The sequence below is a fragment of the Pneumocystis murina genome (genome assembly GCF_000349005.2).
Source record: "Pneumocystis murina B123 chromosome Unknown supercont1.11, whole genome shotgun sequence".
NCBI classification, from domain to species: Eukaryota; Fungi; Ascomycota; class Pneumocystomycetes; order Pneumocystales; family Pneumocystaceae; genus Pneumocystis; species Pneumocystis murina.
Window position 1 is genome coordinate 221734 of NW_017802369.1, and position 26411 is coordinate 248144.

General features: G+C 24.4%; 15 protein-coding genes across 15 annotated transcripts; 7 read left to right on the forward strand and 8 right to left on the reverse strand.

Moving 5' to 3' along the window:
• Positions 1–160: 160 nt before the first annotated feature.
• On the reverse strand, positions 161–743 carry PNEG_03612 (hypothetical protein; the record flags this gene model as incomplete). Its single annotated transcript, XM_007876437.1, has 3 exons — positions 161–489; positions 535–636; positions 681–743. 3 exons carry the CDS (start codon positions 741–743, stop codon positions 472–474), a joined length of 183 nt encoding a protein of 60 aa, XP_007874628.1. The 3' UTR covers positions 161–471.
• A 226-nt stretch (positions 744–969) lies between these two features.
• PNEG_02525 (hypothetical protein) lies at positions 970–2385 on the reverse strand. Its single transcript, XM_007876344.1, has 5 exons — positions 1929–2385; positions 1734–1876; positions 1586–1678; positions 1329–1535; positions 970–1280 (listed from the first exon to the last, which is right to left on the reverse strand). Exons 1-5 carry the CDS (start codon positions 2284–2286, stop codon positions 1005–1007), a joined length of 1077 nt encoding a protein of 358 aa, XP_007874535.1. The 5' UTR covers positions 2287–2385; the 3' UTR covers positions 970–1004.
• Positions 2386–2473: 88 nt separating this feature from the next.
• PNEG_02526 (hypothetical protein) lies at positions 2474–3584 on the forward strand. The gene is made up of 4 exons (XM_007876345.1): positions 2474–2755; positions 2804–2967; positions 3016–3147; positions 3194–3584. The coding sequence occupies exons 1-4, from the start codon at positions 2574–2576 to the stop codon at positions 3361–3363; spliced, it is 648 nt and encodes a 215-aa protein (XP_007874536.1). The 5' UTR covers positions 2474–2573; the 3' UTR covers positions 3364–3584.
• Positions 2785–4351, reverse strand: PNEG_02527 (hypothetical protein). Its single transcript, XM_007876346.1, has 4 exons — positions 4230–4351; positions 4085–4189; positions 3566–4042; positions 2785–3519 (listed from the first exon to the last, which is right to left on the reverse strand). Exons 1-4 carry the CDS (start codon positions 4345–4347, stop codon positions 3428–3430), a joined length of 792 nt encoding a protein of 263 aa, XP_007874537.1. The 5' UTR covers positions 4348–4351; the 3' UTR covers positions 2785–3427.
• A 962-nt stretch (positions 4352–5313) lies between these two features.
• On the forward strand, positions 5314–6999 carry PNEG_02528 (hypothetical protein; the record flags this gene model as incomplete). Its single annotated transcript, XM_007876347.1, has 6 exons — positions 5314–5338; positions 5392–5465; positions 5505–5611; positions 5655–5736; positions 5788–6608; positions 6660–6999. The coding sequence occupies 6 exons, from the start codon at positions 5314–5316 to the stop codon at positions 6997–6999; spliced, it is 1449 nt and encodes a 482-aa protein (XP_007874538.1).
• A 356-nt stretch (positions 7000–7355) lies between these two features.
• PNEG_02529 (cell differentiation protein rcd1) lies at positions 7356–8518 on the reverse strand (the record flags this gene model as incomplete). Its single annotated transcript, XM_007876349.1, has 3 exons — positions 8135–8518; positions 7536–8094; positions 7356–7494 (listed from the first exon to the last, which is right to left on the reverse strand). Exons 1-3 carry the CDS (start codon positions 8472–8474, stop codon positions 7356–7358), a joined length of 1038 nt encoding a protein of 345 aa, XP_007874540.1. The 5' UTR covers positions 8475–8518.
• A 606-nt stretch (positions 8519–9124) lies between these two features.
• On the reverse strand, positions 9125–10258 carry PNEG_02530 (triose-phosphate isomerase; the record flags this gene model as incomplete). The annotated part of the gene is made up of 9 exons (XM_007876350.1): positions 9125–9202; positions 9246–9261; positions 9305–9460; positions 9502–9524; positions 9566–9594; positions 9641–9807; positions 9851–9935; positions 9980–10103; positions 10150–10258. 9 exons carry the CDS (start codon positions 10256–10258, stop codon positions 9165–9167), a joined length of 747 nt encoding a protein of 248 aa, XP_007874541.1. The 3' UTR covers positions 9125–9164.
• Positions 10259–11612: 1354 nt separating this feature from the next.
• On the reverse strand, positions 11613–12105 carry PNEG_02531 (hypothetical protein). Its single transcript, XM_007876351.1, has 2 exons — positions 11801–12105; positions 11613–11756 (listed from the first exon to the last, which is right to left on the reverse strand). Exons 1-2 carry the CDS (start codon positions 11978–11980, stop codon positions 11718–11720), a joined length of 219 nt encoding a protein of 72 aa, XP_007874542.1. The 5' UTR covers positions 11981–12105; the 3' UTR covers positions 11613–11717.
• A 168-nt stretch (positions 12106–12273) lies between these two features.
• Positions 12274–14097, forward strand: PNEG_02532 (hypothetical protein; the record flags this gene model as incomplete). The annotated part of the gene is made up of 4 exons (XM_007876353.1): positions 12274–12999; positions 13046–13099; positions 13141–13727; positions 13770–14097. 4 exons carry the CDS (start codon positions 12274–12276, stop codon positions 14095–14097), a joined length of 1695 nt encoding a protein of 564 aa, XP_007874544.1.
• A 690-nt stretch (positions 14098–14787) lies between these two features.
• Positions 14788–17040, forward strand: PNEG_02533 (hypothetical protein; the record flags this gene model as incomplete). The annotated part of the gene is made up of 5 exons (XM_007876354.1): positions 14788–14960; positions 15006–15083; positions 15128–15271; positions 15315–16656; positions 16700–17040. 5 exons carry the CDS (start codon positions 14788–14790, stop codon positions 16949–16951), a joined length of 1989 nt encoding a protein of 662 aa, XP_007874545.1. The 3' UTR covers positions 16952–17040.
• A 490-nt stretch (positions 17041–17530) lies between these two features.
• PNEG_02534 (hypothetical protein) lies at positions 17531–18078 on the forward strand (the record flags this gene model as incomplete). Its single annotated transcript, XM_007876355.1, has 2 exons — positions 17531–17868; positions 17920–18078. The coding sequence occupies exons 1-2, from the start codon at positions 17608–17610 to the stop codon at positions 18076–18078; spliced, it is 420 nt and encodes a 139-aa protein (XP_007874546.1). The 5' UTR covers positions 17531–17607.
• A 189-nt stretch (positions 18079–18267) lies between these two features.
• Positions 18268–18954, forward strand: PNEG_02535 (hypothetical protein; the record flags this gene model as incomplete). The annotated part of the gene is made up of 3 exons (XM_007876356.1): positions 18268–18605; positions 18655–18739; positions 18784–18954. The coding sequence occupies 3 exons, from the start codon at positions 18268–18270 to the stop codon at positions 18952–18954; spliced, it is 594 nt and encodes a 197-aa protein (XP_007874547.1).
• Positions 18955–19731: 777 nt separating this feature from the next.
• On the forward strand, positions 19732–20896 carry PNEG_02536 (hypothetical protein). The gene is made up of 2 exons (XM_007876357.1): positions 19732–20607; positions 20652–20896. The coding sequence occupies exons 1-2, from the start codon at positions 19771–19773 to the stop codon at positions 20829–20831; spliced, it is 1017 nt and encodes a 338-aa protein (XP_007874548.1). The 5' UTR covers positions 19732–19770; the 3' UTR covers positions 20832–20896.
• A 1705-nt stretch (positions 20897–22601) lies between these two features.
• PNEG_02537 (hypothetical protein) lies at positions 22602–23899 on the reverse strand. The gene is made up of 6 exons (XM_007876358.1): positions 23605–23899; positions 23463–23557; positions 23002–23419; positions 22868–22956; positions 22769–22823; positions 22602–22725 (listed from the first exon to the last, which is right to left on the reverse strand). Exons 1-6 carry the CDS (start codon positions 23881–23883, stop codon positions 22627–22629), a joined length of 1035 nt encoding a protein of 344 aa, XP_007874549.1. The 5' UTR covers positions 23884–23899; the 3' UTR covers positions 22602–22626.
• Positions 23900–24613: 714 nt separating this feature from the next.
• On the reverse strand, positions 24614–25697 carry PNEG_02538 (hypothetical protein). The gene is made up of 3 exons (XM_007876359.1): positions 25426–25697; positions 25111–25384; positions 24614–25069 (listed from the first exon to the last, which is right to left on the reverse strand). The coding sequence occupies exons 1-3, from the start codon at positions 25675–25677 to the stop codon at positions 24624–24626; spliced, it is 972 nt and encodes a 323-aa protein (XP_007874550.1). The 5' UTR covers positions 25678–25697; the 3' UTR covers positions 24614–24623.
• Positions 25698–26411: the final 714 nt, after the last annotated feature.

Sequence of the window (26411 nt, forward strand, 5' to 3'; positions counted from 1 at the left end):
ATAAAAAATAGTGCATATTTTTTATATACAATTGTATAAATACTATTTATAGTATTTATACATTATTTGTATAATATTTATATTAATATATGTAATTAATTACTTAAAATATATTAGTTTTTTATATGTATATTATTTTTAATTCAAGATTTGATTTTTACTTTTTAAAATATATCATATTAGTCTTGTAATCATGTTTTTATATATTTGAAATTTAATGTTTCTATAATTTTTACTATTCTATAAAAATATTAAAAATATTTCATGTGCTTGTATGTAATATGGTAGGATAGATATAATGGAAATATAGATAAATTTGTATGCTAAATTTCTTAATAGTGTACTTTTTTGAAATACAGAGTTCAATTTTTGATCGAAATTATTATAATAGAAAATATAATATAATAAATCTTAATGATAACTTTTTTTGTTAAAATGAAGTTTATAATGAAATGAACTTTGATTTTTAAATTACCATTTCCGTTTAATCTATAATATTTTAATTAATGTTACGTACATTTATTTGGAACAAACTATCTTTTCTAAACAGTTTTTAAATTTTTGAAATTCAGAAATACATGTATCTTTTTGTATATTATTTGTATTTTTTATTATGCATTTTCCATATATAGTACCCTAAAAATATTTAGAATTTTAATTTAATTAGTTTTATGATTTACTAGAATAGAGCAAGATTTAGATGCTGATATAAATTTTTGAATTGCTTGACTGTTCTTTTCCATTAAGATGTTATTTTTTATATGAATTTAGGGTTATAGTTTTTAAAAGAAATTTTTAAATGTTAATATAAAATGTTTTTAAGGAAAAAATATAAACTTTTAAAAAGTTCATATGAAATTCTGCATAAAGATCTTGATATAACTAGTGAAATATATTACACATGTATGATAATGTTTTAGATAATATGTTATTAAGATAAAATGAATCTTTCGTTTTATAGTTTGGAATGATTTGATAATAATACTAGGTGTAATAATAAAAAACTATACACCATATAAATCGAATGCTTTCATTCTGACTTCAAACAATGTGCCCATATCTCGACCGCAACGCTGTACTCGAATACTTTTCCATGCATTCCCATTGGGTCTTTCTGAATGTGCAGTACGTCCATCTATATCAAGAATTTGTGTTTCTAGCATTGTTGGTGTAGTAATATTACTAATAGAAATTCCTGGATCTCCTTTTATAAAATATATATTAGTAGAGCTTGGGCATAAGAATGTTAAAGAATGTGTTGATTCATCAATTCCTGTTAACTATATAATATTATGCAAAAATACTTTGTTTAAAATATAAAAAAATACCTGTAAATCTTTTCTGATTTCAATTTTTTCTCTTCCCTTTCCTCTTTGTTTAAAACCAAGAGTTCTGCTATATTTCCAGATATCTCCTAATACAAATAGACCCATTTCCGCCATTTGCGGTAATTTTAATGTTGTTGCCTCTCCTGCTCTTAATTCTGCTGACACTTTTTGTTGTTTTTGGTTATAATGATGTTCATATTGGCCTTCCTAAAAATTATAAGTTAATTATTGCTGTCATATAATAATATATGCATTACCCTATAACTATCTATTCGACTATCTGAACGATATCTCCGTGATTCAAATGTATTTTTTGTTCCACGCTCATCATATCTTCCGTTAAAATTGTCCTAAGATAGATTAGATAATTTAAATTGAAAATAAAAATTGAAAATAAAGAAAAACCTGGAATTCTCTTATAAAATCTTGAAGAAAAAGGTTGTTTTCAAAAAAACCGTTTGTTATAGCATGTTCTATTTCTTCTTCTGTTTTCATTATTTTGTCAATAGTTGGTAATATTGAAAGATATTCTGTTTGTTTTTGTTTATCTAGCAAATTTTAAGTTCTAAATATAAATAATATTATGAATTTTTTACTTACAGTCTGGTGAATCATATGAGTCAAAAATATCTAAATTTGTTGATATTGTTTTGTTTTTAGGATATTCCAGTAATTGCTTTATATCCCATAAATCTATTCTCCTACGTTTTAGGGTATTTGCAGATAGTTGTGTTGTTTCTACTGGCGAATCATTTTCTAATTCATCTATATTCAGCTTTCTTTTTTGATCGATTAAACTATTGGCTTTCTTGTCTATTTCTTTATCATTTTCTAATACTATAGTATTGTTTATAGCTTCGTTGTCTATATTTATATGATCTTGCTCTTTAAGTTTTTCTAATGAACTATTGTCTATTTTTATCATATTTTTGTTTTCGGTGGGTGGTAACGTTAACATAAAGTATATGAATAAAAAAAAAAAATGCTTTTTGAAAGCGTCTATTTTAAATATTTTATGTTGTTTTATTTTTTTTTTTTTATGAAATGCTATATTTTCCTAGAGAATTTTGTCCTCTATTCTTTTTCTGTAATAATATACCCGTTTTTTTTAGTTATTTTTTAACGTTTGCCCTGAATTTTATGATTCTATTTGAAAAAAATTAATGAAAAAAAGTTATTGATTTAAAATAATAGAATATAACAATTGAATTTTGAGAAATATTTATTTTAAAGGAATAGGTTTTCATGGTAAAATCTACAATAATTGTAAGAGTTACAGACGGATTACCATTATGTGCATCTGTTGATGATAAACATTCTGAAATAGAACTATTAGAGCAAAAGCAACAATGTAAAGTTATATTTCGGAAACTAACTATAAATTCCGAAATAAGGGCATCAATTGAGTCTGGACAGTATTTTTTACAGTAAGATAACTGATTTTAGTAATTATTTTTCTCGTTTATTAATTATAGCTATTTTATTGATAATAATGTTTGTTACCTTTGTATATGTGACAAATCATATCCACGAAAGCTTGCTTTTTCTTATTTAGATGAAATATCAAAGGAGTTTTGGAATGTTTATGGCAATGATGTTACAAAGTTATCCTTAAGACCTTATGCTTTTGTGCAGTTTGGTTTTTAGCATCATTGATGATAATATTTGTCCTCTTATTTTGTGATAGATACATTTATACAAAGAACAACTCGTCTTTATCTTGCTCCGCGTGCTTCTTCTAATCTTGATAAACTAAATAATGAACTTCAGGATGTCACACGTGCTATGACAAAAAATATTGAAGATTTAATATACAGGGGTATGTTTATTGATTATATGCTTGATTAATAAATATATATTTCTAGGCCATAGTTTGGATAGAATGTCAAATTTATCTTCTGATCTTCGTTCTGAATCCATCAAATATAAAAAGGCTGCTAAAAATATAAACTTTCATGCATTTTTACGCCATTATGGTGCTATATGTACAATTGTTTTTATTATTGTATTAGTTATTTGGTGGAGATTTTTTTGATGATCAATATATAAAATAAAAAAAATAATGCATGTAGTATTTTTATTTTTAATGTAGAAAATTGTCATAGTAATAGGTCATTGTCTGGATCTTCTTCATCTAAATCATCTTCCGAACCAGGTGAATAGAATATTGAACTTTCTGGTTGATATATAGCTATTATTAGTAAGAAATAATGTTATATATATACTTTCTAATATACTTTGTGATTTGAAATGTGGGAGAATTACGCTTTCTTTTTGTTTTTTTTGTTTATCTGTAAGTGTTAAATTAAAATTAATGTTTAAATCTTCTATTTGTTTTTCAATAATATATGTTTTTTTTTTAAAATGATCAATATCTACTATGGATTTAATGACATTTGTTTTTATCATTAAAACTGATTCTTCATGTATATATTTTCCATTTTTACGACGATGTTCTGTATCAATGAAAATTCCTGATGTATCATTTGAATCCAAAGGAACAATAATTCCTTCAATACAGGAATCGTTTTCAAGTGGTGTAATTAATGCCTTATCTTTTGCATTTTTAGTAGCTATTTTATGTGACAATGAATGAACTGAAATAATGGTAGTTGATATATAAGATAGAAATTCAGATGGCAATGGATAATATACAGGATATGATTTTAGAAGAGGAATTGAAGAATGATATATCAAAATTAACGTTTTGGAAACTAATGACATTAGATACTCTACGATAGTATAAAAATTAATACCGTTCAATGATAAAATTGATGATATTATGTCTGATAAATTTATTTTGTTCGTTAGATTAAATGCATCAATAGAATCTACAAGTATAATAAACCTTTGAGATATTTCTAATATGATTAAATTATATTAGTTAATTGAATGATATACCGTATTTTGATGTTATTTCTTTGATGTTATATATTAATGTTGATAATTCTTTTTTCATTAGATTTTTATTATCTTTGTAAAATAATGGTATGCTATAATCACTAGCAGCATGATGCATGATGCTAGTTTCAGTTTTTGTATGTATAGATATTATGTTTCTTGGCTTCTTTAATTTAAATTTTCATTTTTTATTACTTACTGAGATTTTGCTCTTTTTAAAAATTGAGAAATAAGTGGCCATGACGATTGTAAAATTGTATCAAATATTGTTATAAGAGGTGATGGTTCTTTGAATGATAATAATCGTTCAATTACTAATGGTGTTTTTTTTTCTATCATTTTTAAAATTGTTTATTTATAAATAGTATTATTAATATCTATATATATAATTTTGATATCGATAATAAAAAAAGGTTTTTGTAAAATACGGATTTATTACATTTATATAATTAATATTATGATTAATATGATAGAATATCTTGTAACTGGTTTATTTTTTTATTTATAAAATAATACTTATTTATAATAAATATGTTTGTAACCTATTTTATATAATATATATTTATATAATACATTTATATAATATATAGCTAATGATAAATTTATATAATATATAGCTAATGATAAATTTATACTGTTTAAAACATTTTATGCGATTATGTAAAATATTGTAAAAATAATAAATATATATTTCATTATTAATAGAAATGTATTTTTGTAAAAAAAAATATTATAAAAGAATTTAATATCAATTAAATTTATTATAATAGTAGTTATATTTTCATAAGTTTTAGATAAAATAATATTCTTAATATACTAAATTGTAATATAGTTTACATTATAGAAATTCTGAAAATAAAAAATATATATATTACTACAAATTATTATATATATTTTAGAATAATAAATGATTATATTTTTTTTTATAAATTAATTCATTTATATATTATTTTTTAATCTTTTCGAATAAATTTTATTAAAATAAATTTATATAGATTTAAAGTTTTACATAATTAAATTTTAGAAACGAAAAAAATCTAAATAAAAATACATTTAATTGTTAATCATAACTTATTAAAACAGGATGAGTAAAATTTTATCTGCTGAGTGTATTATTTTTTTTTTTACATAATCATAAGCGCTATATTGTTAATATAAATAGATTTGAATGATTTTATATCACCAAGTCAAACATGTATTAAACCCATAGATATTATAGGAAACACTTCTAAAAACGTATGGATTATAGTTATATTAATATCTTATATTCTTTAGAATCATATAAAAATAGATAAAGAAGGATATTATGAACTTGATAATGATGGTATAAAAAAAAAACTAGAACCAGTATCTATTACATTAAGTGATTGTTTATCATGCAGGTTTTATAATTTTTTTCATCATTTACCAAAGTAATGAGTTTAGTGGATGTATTACATCAGCTGAAAGTGTTTTTATTAAAACACAATCATCTCAAAAAATTAATGAAGTCATTAAAGAAAACATTGTTATTTATTACTTGAAACCTTAACATAAAATCTAATATTTTTTATAATAGGGTCTTGTTGAAAATGAACAAAAAATTCTAATAGCATCTATTTCATCGCAATCACGAGCATCAATTGCAGCAGCATTTAACCTTTCTATAAAATCAACTCATGCTCGTTTAACATATTTTTTTACGAAGATATTACCATTTTCTCACTTTATAGATACAAACTTTGGAAGAGAATTAGCATTAAATGAACTATCCAATGAATTTATTCGCCGATATAAAGCAAGAGAAAAAGGATGTAAAAATCAACTACCTTTATTGACATCAGCATGTCCAGGATGGATATGTTATGCAGAAAAAACACATAGAGAAATTTTACCTTATATATCACATGTAAAATCACCACAACAAATTATGGGCTCCATCGTTAAGTCGAAAGTAGAAAAAAGTTCAGGAAAACATCGTCAATATATTTATTATGTCTCAATAATGCCATGTTTTGACAAAAAATTAGAAGCAAGTAGGGACGAATTTTCAGAAAATGGTATTAGAGATGTAGATTGTGTTATTACAACTACAGAAGTAATAGAAATGCTGAAAGAACGTTCGCTAGATTTAAGACAAATACCAGAAGCATCACATGACTTGTTGTTCTCAGATTATATAAATTCAGATATAATAGAACACCCAGGTTCTTCATCAGGGGGTTATTTAGCTCATATTCTTTCATTTTCATCACAAGAACTATTTAATACTGATAATACGAATACTAATATTGAACATAATATAACAATGAATATAATACGCAATAACGATATGAAAGAATATATTATTAAAGGACCAAATGGCATAGTTCTTCGAATGGCAACATGTTATGGTTTTAGGTAAATAAAACAAATACAAAATATATATTATTTTTAAGTATATATATATAGAAATATACAAAATCTTATCCGAAAATTAAAAACTAAAAATAGAATATCACAAGAAGCAGGATACGATTTTGTAGAAATTATGGCATGTCCATCTGGTTGCATCAATGGAGGAGGTCAACTGAAACCAGAAATAATAGGATTATCTAAAACCTTTACACACAAAGAATGGGTTGACTATGTTAACGAATTATATGATTCTAGCATCAAAAAACCCGTTAACTCGTTTCATATATCACAGTATATAAAAAATTGGGGTTCAGAATTTACATCTAAATCTCTATATACAACTTATCGTTCTATACAACAAAATTTCACCAAAAAAATTAATCAGGAATGGTAATCTCACAAATGCAAACATATGGTTAAAAATTATTAATTATGGTTTATTTAATTTCATCTAAAACATTAGAAAATTAATATTTGAAACTCATTACTATCATTTCTATTACATATACACCAAATATATTGACATCTATATTAGTGTATTCATTATTTTATACATTAATATATCTATAATCTTATTATATCATAATTGTGTATAACAGTAAAAGAACATATCACTAATTAATATACAAAATTGCATATAATTATATAAAGTACAACCACGAAATAATTTCAATACAAACATAAAAAATAATACAATATTTAATCTATAAATTTCTAACATATCAAATCTATCATAAATTATCAATATAATTACCCAATAACACTATCAGATAAATTAACTAAAAGTTGTGCCAATGCACGTTTCGTAGATAAATCATCCTTGAGTATATTAGAAAATGTTGCATCTCTTAAAGGCTCGGGCAAACACTGACGCAAAGCTTCTCGAGCTCTATTTTCATAAGATTTCAAACGTAAATATCTTACGCATACCTTGGATTATCACTTAATCGCAAATAACATCGAACAACATGCTTTAAAAGACGATGAACTTGATTTTCAACAAGTTGACTCACCATATTACTTAAAACAGTACCCACTGAATAAAATCTTTCATACGTTTGACAAATGTATGCAAGACCCATATCATCAGTTAATATTTTTTGTACAATAAAAATAGCAACAGTTTTGCTTAATTCAGAACCCGTCTCCATAATACGAAGACAAAGAGGAATGATCTCAGTAGAAAGCAAAAAGTTTATTACTTCAGTAGAATCATTTTTTACTAAAGCTCCAATAACACCCAATGATGTCAATCTCAAATATTCAAATGGCCGAGATTTGGATGTAGTACTCATAAAAGGATATAAAAAAAGAGGAATATGAGCATTAAGAAAGAGAGTTCGTGTTTCATTATGAGATGCAATACACTGTAATAAAGCAAGAGCATTGCACACACGATTTGAAGCATGTGATGTAAGCTGTGGAGAAAGTAAAAGAGGATAAACTGAAACAATTTCTTGAAGCAAACTTGTCATTACGCCTATTTTAACTTCTAAATAAGAAAGTAAATGATAAATACAATAACCAACCAAAAGAATGCCATAAAATAAAAGCAAGATCATCAAACTGTTCACGCTTCTTACTTAATTCAAGGAGCGCATGCTCTCTTCCAACATTCCCACTTATAAGTTCTATAATCCAATTATACATTTTTATATTATCAGGTAAATTTTGATGTCCATCATCTCCACGAGAACCTAAAAATGCATTTCCAAATGCAGCAGAAGTCCCAAACCCTGGACTTGTTCTAGAAAGTGGAAAATTTGTAGTATTAAATGCATCAGAAATCATTTGTTGTTGAGTCTTTGGAATAGAATAATGCAAATACTGAGAAGATCCAAAAGCCGATCCAGATACGGGTGAAATCATCGAATATAATGCAACAACTATTAAGTTTATTAATTATTTTTTTTCAGGTCCTTTAACGTTTATATTATAGTAATGTATTTATTTTTTAATCGTTTATCTTTCAAACGAAGATATGTATTAAATATATACAATAAATATAATAAAATTAGTGAAAATCAATTAATTTTAAAACGTCTAAACCTCATATATATACAGATATAAGCATAATTTAACTTTTTAAAAATAAACTATAAAATCTAATTTCTAAAATTGTTAAAAATATTTTAAAAAATATTTTAAACCTTTAATCTTATATTATTAAACTTATGAGGATTTTAATTCCTATAATTATTTTAAAAACCTTTGGCCAAAATACTTTCCATGTTCAAATAGTATAAAGATAAAATTATATATCAAAAAATAAACAATTAGCATTAAAATTAAACCAATATTATAAAAAAATGTTCAAACAATCTAAATAAAAGTTTATGTTAATATTATTAAAATATTAAATTCAAAATTCCAAATATAATAAAAAACAATTTTTAAAATATATTTAAAAAACGTTAAAAATCGCTTAAAAAATATCACGTAAATTAACAAATTAAAACTATAAAAACTAAATATACAAAAATTATAATTCAAAATAATATCATATATAAATATACCATCCATAATTCCATAGATAACATTATTTTTATTTTTTAAAACTCACGTGCAGATTTTTATATTGATAATATCTTTAAATTCTTAAAGCTATTAATTTAAGTGTAACATTTAACATAATATTACCATATTTTAAAGAAGCCTATAATATTAATTATAAAAAAAAAGAAACATATATTACTTACACCACCTACAAGGAATCCATCAATGTCATCCATCAAAGATAATTCTTTTGCATTTTTAGATGTTACTGAACCACCATATATAATACGGATATTATCACTTTTCTCACCTAGTTCTTTCTTTAACCATTGTCGTATTTCACTATGAACATTCTGTGCCTTAAAACATATTAAATACAATTGTCTTATTTACTTAGTACCTCTTCAGGACTCGCAGCTTTTCCTAAAATTCATTAAAAAAACCTTAAAATCTTATAATTCTACCTGTACCAATAGCCCAAACAGGCTCATAACTATATCATAAATATCAAACATTAAATATAAAACTAAAATTCATACGCTATAACCAAGTTCGACCAACACTTTACATATTGGAAAACAGATTGCAATTGTGAAGTTACTACATCAATAGTACGACCTGATTCACGCTCTTCCAAGTTTTCTCCAATACAAAGAATAACAGACATCCCATTTTCAAGAGCACGTTTTGTTTTTAAAGCAATAAACTAACATGTAAATAAAATTATAAAAAACACAAAAACATCCTACCTGATTGCTTTCATTAAAATAGATCCTACGCTCACTATGACCAACAATCGTCCATAATATCTTAGCATCCTTTAACTGCTCAACTCTAAAAATATTAAATTAATTTTCAATAACCCAAATAATTTCTACGTGATTTCTCCTGTATAAGGTCCAGGAGGACTATTATAAACATTTTGAGCAGATACACATATATCATCTCTTAAATGCTCTCTGACATAAAGAAGATAAAGTTCAGAAGGACAAATTACAACATCTTAATATAAAAATCAAAAATTATAAATTTTAAGAACATTACAAACCAACATTAGGATCTAATTCGGATTCATTTAAAAAGTCTACTATTTTTTTAATGCTTTCAATTGTTCCATTAGCTTTGAAATTCCCTCCAACAAAAAATTTTCGTGTCATAACTTAAATATTTAATACGTAAAAATTTAAAATTTAACAAATTTAAACACAAAATCGTAAAGCTTCTAAAAAAATAAAAATCATATGAACTTTATAACAAAGTCTATTTTATTCTAACTTTATCAATCTGCTCGTATAACATTTTTTTTAGTGATAAATATAACAAAATTAAAAAAAGTTAAATTTCAAATTTATATTAAATAATCAAAAAAATATATCATATCCAATTCAAAGACTTTCAAAATGCAAACTTTTTATAAATGAGAAAAATAAGACAATTAATAATAAATAAAACAAATATTATTTACTATTGATAATTTTAAAATACTATATACTAATTAATATTTATAATATATTACTTTAATTAAACTTTTTAAATTAAATATATATTTTTATCAATATGAAACTTAAAAATAGTAGGTTTTAGGAGACACATTTGAATTTTTTATTAATCAGAAACCATGTTAAATTTATTATTATTTTGAGCATTGCATAAATTATAACACAGTATTCATGTAAAAATAATATCATTTTAATTATTACTCAATATAATAAGAATATTTATTAAATATGATTTTATTTTTTTTAAAAAAAATCATTATCTTGGCAATTTATTAAAAATACATGGACAATTATTGATCATGATGTTAATTAATATAAAAAAGTATATCTGGAAATAACATTTCAATGCTTATCTATTAATTTATAGATTTTTAAACAAAAAACAATTTATATAATAAATTATAAATATAGAAAAAAATAAAATTATTATAATTTTAAAAAATACTTTTAAAAATTCAATATGATAAACCCAAGTAATCACATATAATAAATATCAATTTTAGCATAATAATCATATATTTTTTGGAAATAAAATATTTTATTACTTTAACAATATTTAACCATAATTATGATAAAAACAACGAATTATTACATATAATTTAAACCACAAAAAAATTATACAAATATATTAATAATACACATTTTTGTTTTAAAAAATAAATATTTGAGCATTTTATAAAAATTATAACATAAAACATTATCAATAATAATAATAATAATAAACTCCAACATTAATTTTAAATAGTACAGTTTACTGCTCTAATATACATAATTAACTCCATTATACTTTATTATAAATAATTCGAAACAATAAAAATAATATTTTAAAAATCAAAGGTACATCAAAACTATAACTATAATCATATTAACAAATAAAAAATAGTTATTCAATAAAATGCAATTATCATTTAATTATCCATCTTCTATTAAAATTACTACAAAATAAATAATTAGAAATGATTCTAGAAAAAAGAATTATAATAAATAATATTTTCACTAACAAATTTCAGTGTGAATAAATGACATATTTAATATAAATACATCCTAACAAATAAAGCAATATATTTTTTAAAAACAAAAACATTCAAAATAAATATATTCAAAATACATCCAAATATTACTTTATTGTATTTTCATTGACTTTATCCCATATATTCTAAAATAAAGTTTACATATAATTTTTATTATCAAAAAATATACCTTTCTTTCTTTTTTAGAAATATATTTCAATTTAGCTTTGTTAACCTTATACTGCAATTGTTCCTTAAATACCACTGCTTTCTTTATTGCAAGACTCCTTCTTTTCTGTTTTCTAGTAGACATATTCCTAGGTTTTATTTTTTTCTTAATACTCAACTTTCGAAATGCTAAATTGAACATTTCTTTAGATATCTCTTGTTTTAAAGAATTATCTATTTATCTTAGACACTCTTAATTATTGAATGTTATTTATCCCTATAATACCTCTGAAATGCATATTTATCGTCATATTTTCTTACAATTATCTGTTTTTAATCCATTAACGATTGTCAAAAAACTTGTTTTAAAAAGTTAAAATAAAAATCAAATATCATAATATATATTTTATTTTTTTAACATCTAAAAAACATTAGCCTTTTATTTAAATCGTCTAGAACATAAGGAGACGGATCACTAATATTGCATTAAACTAAATGCTAAAAAACATATCATTTAAATGTATTAAAGACTTCATATCACTAATACCTTGGTTTTCTTTTTTTTGGTTCATTATAGTACTTATAACATCTTATATTTATATTGGGATGTTCTTTAATTTTCCATCATTATTGGATTTTTATACTATGTTCTTTGATATTTTAGAAGAAAAAAAGAAAAGTATTATTGAAAAAATATTTGGAAAAAATATTTTTGATAAAATAAAATTACAGAACCTGATTAAAAATGAAACAAACATTAAATACGAACAAACCATTGGAGGTCTTTATAATTCAGGAAATAGTTGTTATATAAACTGTATTCTTCAATCATTTGCATCTTTAAATGAATTAGAATATATTCTGGAAAAACTATCTAAAGAACATGATAATCCTATTGCATCAGCTACATTTTCTATTATATTTAAGCTCAATCATTCATCTTCATTATCCCGAACACATAGCACTTCCAAACTCATAAAAACTTTGTCACTAAATAAAAAAATTTTTGACTATGAACAACAAGATGCTCAAGAATTCTTCCAAATTTTAACAACACAACTAAATACAGAAATTTTAAAAATGTCAAAAAAATGCACAGAAAAAGGATTTTCAGGCTCCATCAAAACAAGATCAGAAAATTCAAACATAGAAAATGAAATAAAAAGTCCATTTGATGGACTTATGGCTAATAGATTAGAATGTATAAATTGTGGATTTTCAGTATAACAAATTATTTAATAAAAAATTCAAGTTAATTATTCATTAGGAGGGAATAATTCACTCATCATTTACAAGTGTATCTCTTCCATTGTTGTCGTCGGTAAGATTTTTATAAGAAATAATATACAATAACATCAAAAGCAGGAATTATGTTCATTAGAAGACTGTTTATCGGCATACGTTAACAAAGAAATGATTGAAGATATTCTTTGTCAAAAGTGCTCACTAATTGCGTCTAAAAAAGATCTCGAAATTCTTCTAAAATCTTTACCTAATTCTGAAATGTCTCAAAGTATCAAAAAAAAATTAAATGCCATTATTTCTGCTTTAGAAACAGAAGTCCTGGATGCAGAATATTTAAAAGATTTCAAACTTCCTCGTCTTGTTAATAGTATTAAATCAAAACAAATTATGTTTGCTCGTCTTCCTAAAATTCTAACTCTCCACATTAATCGTTCAACTATATCACCTATTAATGGCACTATCTATAAAAATACTGCATCTATTACGTTTCCTCTTATATTAGATTTAAATAGATACACCACATCATATTCAACCTTATGGATAGATCCTATACAAACAACGTCTATACCTATTAATCAAAAAAATCAATCGAAGTATGAATTAAAATCAATAATAGTACATTACGGTTCTCATACATTTGGACATTATGTAACATTTAGAAAGACATTAAGAGGATGGTTTAAAATTAGTGATAGAAATGTTAGGTTAGTCTCATTAATTATATATATATATTATAATTATTCTAGAGCATGCAGTATTGAAGAGGTTCTTCACTCCGGAAACGTATTTATGCTAATGTATGAACAAATAAAAGATAGTCTTAATATAAATCAAATTATTCAAAATTTTAGATCAGAAAATTATACTAAAGCTTATTCAATAAAATGTCTTTCTTCTGTATTTAATAATGGGAAAGAAAATTATAATGAAGGATTTCAAGCAGAAGGTAGAACTCAAAATTCATTAGGTGTATCAACAATAAATGATACAAACTATTTATATCCTATAATGAAAACATGCATTACAAAATCATCATTGTATTCACCATTGCCTATAATATCTAAAAAAAATTGAAATTATTATCATAAGTAACTATTGTAAAACTGAATCATCTAAAATATAGAAAATCTTATTTAGTTATTTAATAATCTACTTACATAAATATTTAATAAAAATTTACTTATATGCAAAGCCATACGAATTTCTAAAGTAACCAAGAAATCATATTTTTTTATATTTATAGATCGTATAATTATTAGTAGATAATTATAAAATTACAAAAAACTTTTTCAAAATATAATGAAATTTATAAAATAATAATAATAAAATAAAACATAATTTTAAAGGAATTATTACTACAAAATTTATTCTTTTTATTAGATATTCAAATTCAAATTAGAACAAATATAAAGTATCCATAAATCAATTTTATTAATATCGCTAGATTTATTTTAAAACGTTGTTTACATTTAATCATCTAGAGAAAAAATAAAAAAAATCATACTTAATAGCAAAAATACTTCTTAAAAGAGGAATATACATTTGATAACCTTTTTAATTGTAATTGAAAAAAGGTAATAAGAATTGAATTATTATTTCTTAAGTATACATCTCAACAGTTTTAATACTAATTACAAAAAAACACTTAAGAATTATTTATTAAACATTATCGCTTAAGACAATAAAGGATTTATACATAAAGAGGAGTAAATTGAAACTTTAACTATATTTATTTTATTAAACTTTAAATTTAAAAAATATGCAATGTTTCAAGTTCATAAGCGAAGTAAACATCTTCCTACATTAAAAAGAATATTTATAGGAGGAATTGCTGCCTTAATATCGAAAGTTTTCGGAAAATGTATATCTCTTTCAGGATCTAAAAGCTGTCCTTCCTTTAATACATCATCAATATCTACTATTGCAAATAATACATTGTATTCTTTATTTCATTTAAATATTTTTGACTAACAAAGATATAGTCCATTTCTTTCTCTTGTTAACAATGTTAATGAGTTTGATGAACAATTAGAATCTTATATAATTAATTATTATACAAAGTAATATTATTTTAACTTAAAGATATTTTTTATTAATTTATTAGAAATAAATATGGAAACTTTTATGGTTGTTCAATGGAAGATATTTCAGATACTAATAAATTTTATGCAAGATTCACAAAAACAATATTATGTGCATCTGTAATTCAAGAGTCAATTGTAGCATGTAATCTAACTGCTGCAAATAGGTAAAAAAATTTACTCTTTTAATCAAATTACTAAGTATAATAGTCGTCCAGTTTGTGCAGATACGTGTGCAGAATGGACTAGTAGCGAAGCTTTTATTTTGCAACATTATTGTACAAATAGAACTCTTGAAAATGATCTATCATTAATACGATTTGATTTTGCAGTATGCACAAGTCCAAGTGCATCTTTTTCTTTAGAATGTATTAAAGGAAAATCTAACGAACCTCAAAGTTGTGGATTTGGAACTAACATATTAGGACTTTGTCAATATTGCAATTCATCCTTCTCAAATTCTATAGACACATGCTGTGCATTATCTAATTTATCGAGTTGCGCTTCTCTTAACTACTCTATTTCAATACCTTCGTTAACCGATTTAATTCCTACTTTTACAACACCTATAACATCAAATACTATTAGCTCAAGCTCTTTACCTACAATTCCTATAAATGAACAAGAAAAAAGCAATACTGCAAAATTATCGCAGAAAACTATGTCATTCATAATTATTTTATCAATAATAATCATAATAATAATTCTTTCATTATTAATTTTGCTTATTATTTTATCTTTCAACAAAAGAAGGAAAATCAGAAATACTATGTCTAAGCTAAACAGTGCGAAGCAACCTTTTATTGAAGAGGATCCATATAAAAGAAATTATTTATCACTTTTTAGAACAGAAAATAACTCTAATACATTGAATTATAATACTTTACCTATACAAAAGAATTCTGATTATTTTAATAGGACTATTATCACGAGTACACCTGAAAAAGAGCTTCTTTCAGCAAATAATGAAAATAAACAAGTCAAGAGTTATAAGAATTTTTATAATATTGCCGATTTAAATAAAAATCATAAGCTTTATCAAAATACAACACCATCCTCTTTAAAATTTGATTCATATAAATCTTTAAATCATCATGCATCACAAATAACTGAAAATAACTCTGAGAGTATAAACACTATTGCATTGAAAAATCCTAAATCACGTCCTACATCTTCTATTGGGCAAGATCGTGTAGCAATCTTACCAATTGTAATGTCTATGAAAGATTATTATTCCGATCATCAAATAACACGCAATACAGAAGTTGTTGCTCTTTATATATATGAACCGAAAATGCCAGATGAAATGATTTTAGAAAGAGGAGATATTATTCATGTAGTATCTGTCTGGGATGATGGTTGGTGTTCAGGAATAAAAATAGGAAAACTAGACAATTTTAATACAAAAAAAAATACCTTTAAAAACAATATAAAATACCTACAAAGTACTAATAAAAATGTGTCTAAATTAGAAACAGAAATTCAAATAGATGAGCTAACTATAAAGGCATTTCCATTAGTTTGTGTTTGTCACAAAGATTCCTGGAAAGATGTATTTTTATAACTATTTAGATCTTTAATTAATAGGCTTCTAGGTTATTGAATCAGATATATCACCATCTTCCACATTAAAAAGTGCACCACCAAATATTACCCGTCAAATATTTAATAACTCTGAAAATAACATTTCTTCACAGTTGAATAAAAAAAACATAAATTTTGAAAATACAGAAGATGATATTAAAATAGCTAAAGAAACTCGAAGAAAATCTTTTCCTGAAATATGGCCAATAAATAGATTGATAAATTCCAAATTTAAGGAGCAATTTGAAATAATTCCATCTTAATATTTCACAAATCAACAATACATCTTTTTGGATATCTTTATATTAAAATAATAATTCAGAGATGTATCTCTTTATTCATACATAAAATATGCATTTTTTTAATCACTATCTGAATAAAAATATTTATGTTTATTATTAATTGATAGCCAATCATCAAGCATAAAACTTAACAAAACCTTTATTTAAAATAATAATATTATTATCTTTATAAAAATCTATTTCAAATATTTTTACGTTTTTTTAACATCTTTATGGTTTTTATAAGATATATTCAAATAGAAAAAATCCTTTTATATTTCTAAAGTTTATAAAATTTTAATAAGTATAAAATTTCGCCAAAAAACTAAATTTAGTATAATATTAAAAATTATTATAAATATTAAAACAAATACGTATAAAAATTTTAAACATTTAAATATTTAAACATATGTATTTTTTAATTATATATATATCTATAATATATGTACTAATTTATAGAAATTACATATTTTAATTTTAATTTTTTTGGATAAATATTTACCAAATAAAAAAAATTAATGATAAAATACTTTAATTTACAAAACTAGTAATTTTTAATAATTTTTTAAATTTCTTAATCCTAAATAAAATAAAATATATATCCATATAATTATAAAATTATTTTTAATGAAAAAAAAATGAAGAAAGTAAAAAAGAAGACATACTCTGACACATTACAATATCTATCATCACCATCCGTAACAAATTCTGAGGAAAGTGATGATGAATGGTCTGCTTCATTTTTAAAGAAGTTGAATCATAAAAAAGGACAAAACGTTTATTCAAAAATGACTAATACAATCTGGTGGGGCTGGTTTCTCATTATTTTTACATGGTTTCTTTTTGTAACTGGAATGTCTGGGGTTTTTGGAATTTGGCAATGGGTATTTCGAATTGAGGTAATTTATTCATGTTATTTCATTAATAAAACTAAAAACATAAAATATTAGAATATTAAAAATCAAGAAAAATCATATGATTTTCCAATTATTGATTATTATTTTTTACTTATTGTTTTAACTGGTGGAGTTGTAGCATGGATATGGGTAGGCATTAATTGGCTTGGATTGAAATATTTTCGAATGACAGAAACTAAAGGTGATTCATGAAAAATTGCAAGCATTTTATAAATATTTTTTTTTTAAAAAGCTAAAATTTATTCAACAATAAAGAAACATTTTTTGTGAAATCATTTTGCCAAATTCCTTTCATTTTTTTTTTTTTTTTGAATTATTAACACCTTTTTATACATATTTATATTTTTTTTATAATACAATAGTATTCATTTTTACGAATATATGAATAAATTTATTGAAGCAGGCAAATTGGTGCTTCCGGGCCAGCCTATTTCATCGACAAATGCTACTATAGCAGGCCCTGGTACTATCATTTATAACTCTGTTATTCGAGCATCAATCCCAGGAAAAGTAGTTCAATCTTTAAATTTAAATGGACAATGCCAAATTTCTGTAGAAAGATTGTTATGCAGATTCAGCGGAAAAGGTTCACCCATTTTGCCTGAGGTGAATGCATTTGTATTAGGCCGGGTTATAAAGATTAAACCTAAAGAAGCTATAGTCAGTATTTTTGTAGTTAATGAGGTAGTTTGTCAAAGAGAGTTTCAAGGCATCATTAGGTAAAATTTCACTTAAATATATTAGGGAAACTTACTCTATTTCCTTTAGGATTCAGGATATAGAAACTATTAACAAGAATACGGTTAAAGTCTATACTTCATTTCGTCTAGGAGATATTGTGAGAGCACAAGTAGTAAGTAAAATAAAACAAAACTATTTATTAATAAATATTTCAAGATATCATTAGGTGATCAATATTCATATTATCTTTCTACAGCAAAAAATGATTTAGGAGTCGTGTTTGCTACAGATATTACGGGTGATGCTATGTATCCTATCAATTGGCACCAAATGCGTTCATATGCTACAGGTATTATTGAGGAACGAAAATGTGCAAGACCTATATGACATTAAAGAACTCATCAATTTTTGAAATATATATATACTATTATTAAACCATTTTTTTTTCAAACATATAATTACAGAAAAATTATAAAATTTTTAAACTAAATTTCTGCCTAAAAATTCAACTGCTATGATTAGATATATAAGCAAGGAAAGTTTGACATTATAAGAAATCATTCTTATACCGCTATTAATATTCACCAAAAAAGTGTAAAACTACATCTTTACCAACATGATCCAAAATATTTAATATTTTTTATATTGATGAAATCAATAAAGGTAATTTAAGTTTTTCAATCTTCATATAAATCAACGTATATTTATAATAAATACATGATATTGATATTTTATGTAATATATCCAAAGAATATATAAAACACATTCACTTTAGTAAATCAAAGCTGTTTTTTGAATTATTAAATTTAAAACGTACAAAAATAAGACTCTATATAAAGACATTTACCTATTAAAATATACGGATTATAGTTTATTGTAGAAAAATTGCTTCTCATAAGCTTAAATATATACAAATAAACATCCTATCAAATCAAAAATGAAGAATCTAATATCTTTATTTAGATCAAAATCTAATATTAAGGAATCTAGTACTCTCAAGTACAAATATTTACAACTATTATAACTCCCATCCTTTAAAACCAAAAATATATAGCCAAATGTCTATCATATTCGAAAACTTTAAAAATAATTTTTAGGTTACTTTAAAAGTTGTCGGACTTTTTCAAGACTCGAATTTATATAAAAACCGAAATTTTCAATGATTCAAATTATAAATATTGTTGATAAAAACAAACAATTAAGATGGTGCCTTCTAATATAGCGCCCTTAGGAAAATATCATTCAAGTTCTTTTTCAGATTTTTATGAAAAACAAGCTACTTTATACAATACGTTAAACTTAAACATTGATGAAGCTGAAAAAGAAATTGATACAACAATGACAGAGGCTTTTCAGAAAACAAAAAACTTTCCAATGCAAGGAAATAGTTTTGTTATTGGCTCAGCTAAAGATAAGAACAAAAAATGCAGAAAAACTATGGAAGATACACATACATACATTTATGATTTTGGAGGTGTAACTGATCAAGGATATTTTGCTATTTTCGATGGCCATGCAGGATATCAGGCAGCAAACTTCTGTAAAGAACAATTTCATGTTATTTTATGTAATTTGCTTCACAATATGCCATCATCAACAATTCCTGATATTTTTGATGCTACATTCACATCTGTTGATAATGCATTGGCTAATCTTCCATCGAAAAACAGTGGATGCACAGCTATTGCTGCCCTTATAAGATGGGAAGAAAGGCCATTTGCAACAATTTCAGGCTTTCATGAAATTCGACGCACAAAACTTCTTTATACTGCAAATGTTGGAGATGCTCGTGCAGTTCTTTGTAGAGGTGGTAAAGCTCATCGTCTCTCTTACGACCATAGGAGTAGTGATTGGCATGAAAGCCAAAGAATTATTAGTTCAGGAGGGCTTATTATTAACAATAGGGTTAATGGCATTTTGGCTGTTACTCGTGCTCTCGGTGATACTTATATGAAAAATTTTGTTATTAGCCATCCTTTTACAACAGAAACTATTCTTATTCCTAATGAAGATGAATTTATTATTCTTGCATGTGATGGTGTAAGTAATTTTTTTTTTTTAAAAGTTTATTTTTAATTTTATAGCTTTGGGATGTATGCACTGATCAGCAAGCTGTTGATATTTGCCGTAATATTTATGATCCACATATAGCTAGCAGAAAATTAATTGACTATGCTATTTCTCAATCTAGTACAGATAATATTACAACTATAGTTATTCGTCTTTCCAAAAACGATTCAGAAATAAAAGAATGTCTTTTTTGAGAACGTATTAAATATTGCAATCAACAAAAAGTCTTTCTATAGATTTACATCATTTATATTGTATTTACTCAACTAATTTATTCTTTAACATGAGTTTTTATATTTATATAATACTTTTTTTACATTTTTATGAGAATCATTTTTTACTAGAATACTATGAAAAACGAAAGTAATTATTTATAGAAAATGTTCATCTAGAAAAATCCTTAAAACAAATCCTATACATATCCAATCATAAATTGTACAGTAATTTACTAGAAATTACCTAAGTTTACAAAAATTATAGCATTTTAAAAAATCAATTGTAATGGAGAAAAATAAAATACTTTAAAACTTTGACTTTCAATAAAACCTAAAGAACAAACATATAACAGACAATTTCTAATATTATTCTTTAAACGCTTTTAAACTTAAAAAAGTTCAAATTTAAAATATTTTAAATATTATATATAGACTAATCATATAAAAATATACTCTACATGAATTATTTATAAATATCAAAAAGCTTGAATATACTTTCCAAAAAACTTTAAAATAAAAAGAACTACAAAAAATAAAAAAAATAAACTAAACTTTAATAAACATTTTCAAAATTAGTCATCTAGTACATTATATCATAAATTCATGTATTGTAAACTTAAATAGACATATTACTATATAATACTAAAAGATTTTAGTCACACAAAATATTAATTAAAATTATATGCAAATAAAAACATTCCTAGAATAAATATCATGTTACTCAAATGTTAATATTGTTAAGTCAAAAACAAGAAGTATAATAAAAGAAATATATCCTGCAATTTTTATTATATTTTTGTTACTAAATTTTAGAAAAAAAAAAATTTCTCATATATTTATTAAGAATTTTTCATATAAAATCAACAATAAAATCATATTTTCTATCTCTTCGATCATATTAGAAACAAAAAATCATAAATTATAAATTCTAAAAAATTCTTAAAAACATAAATTTATTTTATTTCTAAAAAAAATACAAAACAGTTACAACAATGAACAATAATAACATGATAATCATACAATTCATCATATCCAGAAATTAAAAAAAATCAAACTACTTAATTAAAACAAAAAAAGATTCAAGTTTAGATTTATTTCTAATATAACAATCTTCTAAAATTTGACATACTGAAATTTTCATTTAAAAACTAAAAATTTACTTTTGTGAAATATGATACATATTTTTTTGAAGATTATAAAAACTATTATAGACTAAATTTTTATAAAAACATTAATCTCACAAGACGTCGAATTATAATTCATCATCATCCAATAAAATATCAAACAAGACAAATTAATTACAATTTTTTAATACACGAAGATTTTAAAAAACAGGTGCCTCATTACATATATTTTCATTACGACTCAGATATTATAAATTTTAACTTTAACACATTTTTTTTCTTTAAAACCAGTTTTCCAAAATAATGTATAAAGAATGTACAAACCCAGATATATATATTATATTTTAACACCAATAAATAAAGTTATGCAACATAAATTATCCTATAAACATTATCATTCATGAGCGTTAATTTTCTAATTCAAATATACAATATTAATCAGCATTTCTAAAATTAAAGTACTCTAACATAGCTTACATATAATTTAAGCTATATCATTAACCTAGAACATTTCTTGATTATTTTACAATAAACTTAATAATATTTTAATTAAAGACCTAAAATCAGAATTTCAAAAATATTAAATCAAATATGCATTTATATAAACATTATTGCAGAAAATAGGAAGCAAAACAAAAAAATAAAATATATTATATTCTCCTTTTTTTTCTATCATATTCATCTGTACCAGGTAAAATTCTCTTATTTATATTTTTATCAAACCAAGGAGAATCTTTTGTACTAGTATCCTATAATAAGTCAGATATAATATGTATAACATATATATATTACCTGATCTACTAAATGAGTATATCTTGTTTGTCCTCGTTTCCCGAATTTGTCACCGCTTAATATATAAGTCTATAAAAATGATAAAGCAGAAAAACATACCGAACTTGCATTGTATTTGGTAACAATGTTTTATCAGATATTTCATCCACAACAGGAACAGAATAATCTCTTTTCAAAATTTCTTCATCCTTATTCAAAATATAAATAATCCAAAAATTTAAAGAAACAAATACCTGATAAAATGCACCACGATGATACCATTTTTGCAAAAATCTCATTTTAGATTTCGGCTGTTTTTCCTTTTGTTCTTTTACACGCAACATGTCTTCTTTCAATCTCTCATCTTCATCCATATTACGTCGCCTCTCTATTTCATCACGCTCTCTTTCTTTTTCTACAAAAAACATTTTCTCTCGTTTTATACGAGACAATTCACGTAATTTCCAAGCCGCTTTCTCTTCTTCCGGATTCAAATCATCCGTATCATCTACTTCTATACCATCACTATCATCAGATGAATATTTGAATTCATCTTTTCTAATTTCATCTTCTACAAGAATTCGTGTTTCTTCTTTACGTTTTTCTTGTTCAATAATTCTCTGTTTCTGAAATTCTAATTGATCCAAATTAGAACATTTCCCTCTTTCAGACCTGAATATTAACATTAAATAATATATAACAAACAATAACATACTTTGGAACAAAAATAGGTTTTAATCGAATTTTTAATTGTTCTTCCTCTGTTTCTTCTGTTTCATCTGTTTCATCTGTTTCATATCCACTCGTTTCCTATAAAAGATTTATTATAAGACGCAAAAGATAGATTTTATAAATACCTCATCAGATACTTCAGAATCCGCCGTATCGTTCTGCCTGATTTCACTGGAATCTAATTGCCATTCTTCTGTATTCAATTTTTCATGATCATCAATTTTTTGAAAATCAATAACAGGAGCCTGTATTTTAATAGGTTGTTTATCATGATGAGATGGTGGGTTATTTTTATCCTCATCAGATACATAATCACTGTCATCTGATTCAACTGGTTCAGGACCTTTCCCAGCAAAATATCTAGAAACAGGACGATGTAAACGGAAACCCTTTTTTACAGGCATAATAAATTCAAATAACCCCCCTTAGGCCTCAAGAAAATATATAAGAAATACATAATAACTTTCATTTCTCTACATTACCAAATATATACATAAAAATATATATCGATAAATTAGAAAAAAAAAAAACATATAAAAAGGTGTTCACATAAGAAATAAAACCAAAACAATCAATCATAATACACTTATCCCATGTAAAAAAAACCCTCAATAAACTCAAATGAGATCAAATTACCAATAATAAATGAAAAAATACTAATAAAATCAGAACACTCTGTCTAATAATATTATACATTGTTTTTTCAAGCATCCGTTGAATCATATATATTATATCTGACATATGCAAACAGAAAAAGTACATACGTTTATCAATAAGACCCCTAAAAATTGTAACTTCAGATAAAAGTAATACTACGATCCATTTCATGATCCATATTAAATCGACAGTTAAAAATGAAGTATACCAACACAATACATTCCCGCATGCTAAAGAAATAATAAAAAAAAACATAATACTCAAAAGCCATAATATACAATAATAACCCAAACAAAACGAATATCTGAATGCTAAAGATTAAGGCAAAAATATGAATGCCAAAACAATAAGATCAGAAAAAAAAATACGAGCCATATTAATGTGAAAATCCAATGAAAAAAACCTAAAAATCAAAAGCCTAAACCACAAACAAAACTTCGAGTAAAAAAACTATCATATTGATTAATAGCCTGATAATAAGAAATAACTAAGATTTGCAACAAGGCATATTAATACGACTCAATAAAGTCCGTTTAACCAGGGATACAGCAGATGTACCTAAAATACAATCCTTATGTTTTAATTCTACAGAATACTCCTTTAAATAACCCCAAGAAGGAACTAAGGGAACAGACTGTGTCGATACTATAGGCATAAACTGAGAAAGATGTAAACTATTGGTACAAGATAATGCGATATCAGAAGGCACTGATAAGCAAGGTAAACTCCGCAAAAACCGAATCTTCATCAAACCCGCAGAATATGTCCAAAGTCTTTCCAAAATAATCTGCCAATCCTCCCATTGAGTCTTCGAAACAAGAAGCGAATAATGAATATTTACAAGAAATTCAGCTTCCATAACATGAATCTCTTTCACAGATATCCCAGTAATTTCCGCCCATGTTTTATTTGTATAAGTATTATCATCAAGAACTAAATCATAAATCATACACAAAATAAAGAAGCTATCATACACTTATTCCCGAGTATTAATGCAATTGTTAAAAGCCTATACTCACTCCCAGACTTTCCTCGAATCATCGGATTTCTCTCCTTTAAACGATAAATAAAAAGGAGTGCAAGAAAAATAACATTTTTTGAAATATTTATAGAAGAAAGGACACCTCGATTCCATGAAAGGAATTCTTCTTTAGGAAAAGAATTCGGACTTAACAGATTCAATGATTGAACATTAGAAATGATAGAAAACAATGTTAAATCAGTCTCAAACCAGATCAGACAAACAATCTAATAAAATAAATCACTTCGAAAATAATAGCCAAAAATACCTGAGCAATGAATTCAGGTGCATGAGACTCAAGTATTGACGAAAGAAATGGAGAAACAACATATTGAGCAAATGGACCATCTCGATCCTCTAAAATATCCTGCTTCGATTTTGAAACAAGCTTAGCAAGAAGATACGGATGATGCCGATACAATGAAATCTGTCGTGGCTTGCGAATCCCAGAAGAAACAATTAATCGTCGCCATTCTTCTTCTGGTCTCGGAATCACCACCGGATGCACACAATGCATCATTTTGAACGTCTTAATATAATTATAAATAAATCTCAGCCTTAAACAACAAAAGGCTCAAGAATCAATTAATAACAATGCCGCAAAAAAGCTCTGCGTTATAGAAAATAATATAACACTGACAGAACCTGTTATATATTTATATCATTTACCTTAATAACATCGTAACTAAAAACTTACCTGAAATCCTGGCACCTAGAGTTTTAAAATCAATAACTTAATACTTAACATTCAAAACTTCTCTAATACTATAATCAATTTAATAAAAAACATTGTCTTTAGATGCTCGTGTGAAAGAGTCTCTGGACATAATCCGGAACTTCACAATATCCGGGTTCCCTCGATTCAATGGTCAATAAAGAAATTCTGCTTTTCGCACTAAGTCTCAAACTACTCAGTTCACATATTACACTTAACACATACGTATTACTCGCTTAATCTATAATTGCGCTTACCAAAAAAAGTTAAGAAGCTAAGTTAACACCTTAGCAGTAACTTGATAATAAAGATCAACGTTTCAAAAGCCACTTAGTTCTAAGACAACAAATGCTCAGTCGGAAAAATATTTAGTGCCCAGGAACCTAATATTACACTCTCTGATATACATGATAAAAGCAATACACATAAAAAAGTATATTTCACGCTATGATCTACATGAATATACGTATTGTATATTAAATATATTATTTATGTTACTATTTATATATATATATATATATATAAGCAATTATCTTAAT

Bases quoted from the DNA above. Each gene is read 5' to 3' on its own strand.
- PNEG_02527 (XM_007876346.1), bottom strand. From the start codon at position 4,347: ATGCATCATGCTGCTAGTGATTATAGCATACCATTATTTTACAAAGAT. The intron at 4,043-4,084 runs GTATTAATTTTT...TAATGTCATTAG, and splicing joins ATCAATTTTATCATTGAACG to TTTCCAAAACGTTAATTTTG. The intron at 3,520-3,565 runs GTATATTAGAAA...TACTAATAATAG, and splicing joins CCCACATTTCAAATCACAAA to CTATATATCAACCAGAAAGT.
- PNEG_02536 (XM_007876357.1), top strand. From the start codon at position 19,771: ATGGTGCCTTCTAATATAGCGCCCTTAGGAAAATATCATTCAAGTTCT. The intron at 20,608-20,651 runs GTAAGTAATTTT...TTAATTTTATAG, and splicing joins TTATTCTTGCATGTGATGGT to CTTTGGGATGTATGCACTGA.
- PNEG_02525 (XM_007876344.1), bottom strand. From the start codon at position 2,286: ATGTTAACGTTACCACCCACCGAAAACAAAAATATGATAAAAATAGAC. The intron at 1,679-1,733 runs GTTTTTCTTTAT...AATCTATCTTAG, and splicing joins ATTTTATAAGAGAATTCCAG to GACAATTTTAACGGAAGATA. The intron at 1,281-1,328 runs GTATTTTTTTAT...AATATTATATAG, and splicing joins AAATCAGAAAAGATTTACAG to TTAACAGGAATTGATGAATC.
- PNEG_02538 (XM_007876359.1), bottom strand. From the start codon at position 25,677: ATGATGCATTGTGTGCATCCGGTGGTGATTCCGAGACCAGAAGAAGAA. The intron at 25,385-25,425 runs GTATTTTTGGCT...TTATTTTATTAG, and splicing joins CACCTGAATTCATTGCTCAG to ATTGTTTGTCTGATCTGGTT. The intron at 25,070-25,110 runs GTATGATAGCTT...TTTATGATTTAG, and splicing joins ATTAATACTCGGGAATAAGT to TTCTTGATGATAATACTTAT.
- PNEG_02531 (XM_007876351.1), bottom strand. From the start codon at position 11,980: ATGTTCAATTTAGCATTTCGAAAGTTGAGTATTAAGAAAAAAATAAAA. The intron at 11,757-11,800 runs GTATATTTTTTG...ACTTTATTTTAG, and splicing joins TTTCTAAAAAAGAAAGAAAG to AATATATGGGATAAAGTCAA.
- PNEG_02537 (XM_007876358.1), bottom strand. From the start codon at position 23,883: ATGCCTGTAAAAAAGGGTTTCCGTTTACATCGTCCTGTTTCTAGATAT. The intron at 23,558-23,604 runs GTATTTATAAAA...AATCTTTTATAG, and splicing joins ATTCTGAAGTATCTGATGAG to GAAACGAGTGGATATGAAAC. The intron at 23,420-23,462 runs GTATGTTATTGT...GTTAATATTCAG, and splicing joins AAACCTATTTTTGTTCCAAA to GTCTGAAAGAGGGAAATGTT.
- PNEG_02526 (XM_007876345.1), top strand. From the start codon at position 2,574: ATGGTAAAATCTACAATAATTGTAAGAGTTACAGACGGATTACCATTA. The intron at 2,968-3,015 runs GTTTTTAGCATC...ATTTTGTGATAG, and splicing joins TTATGCTTTTGTGCAGTTTG to ATACATTTATACAAAGAACA. The intron at 3,148-3,193 runs GTATGTTTATTG...ATATATTTCTAG, and splicing joins TGAAGATTTAATATACAGGG to GCCATAGTTTGGATAGAATG.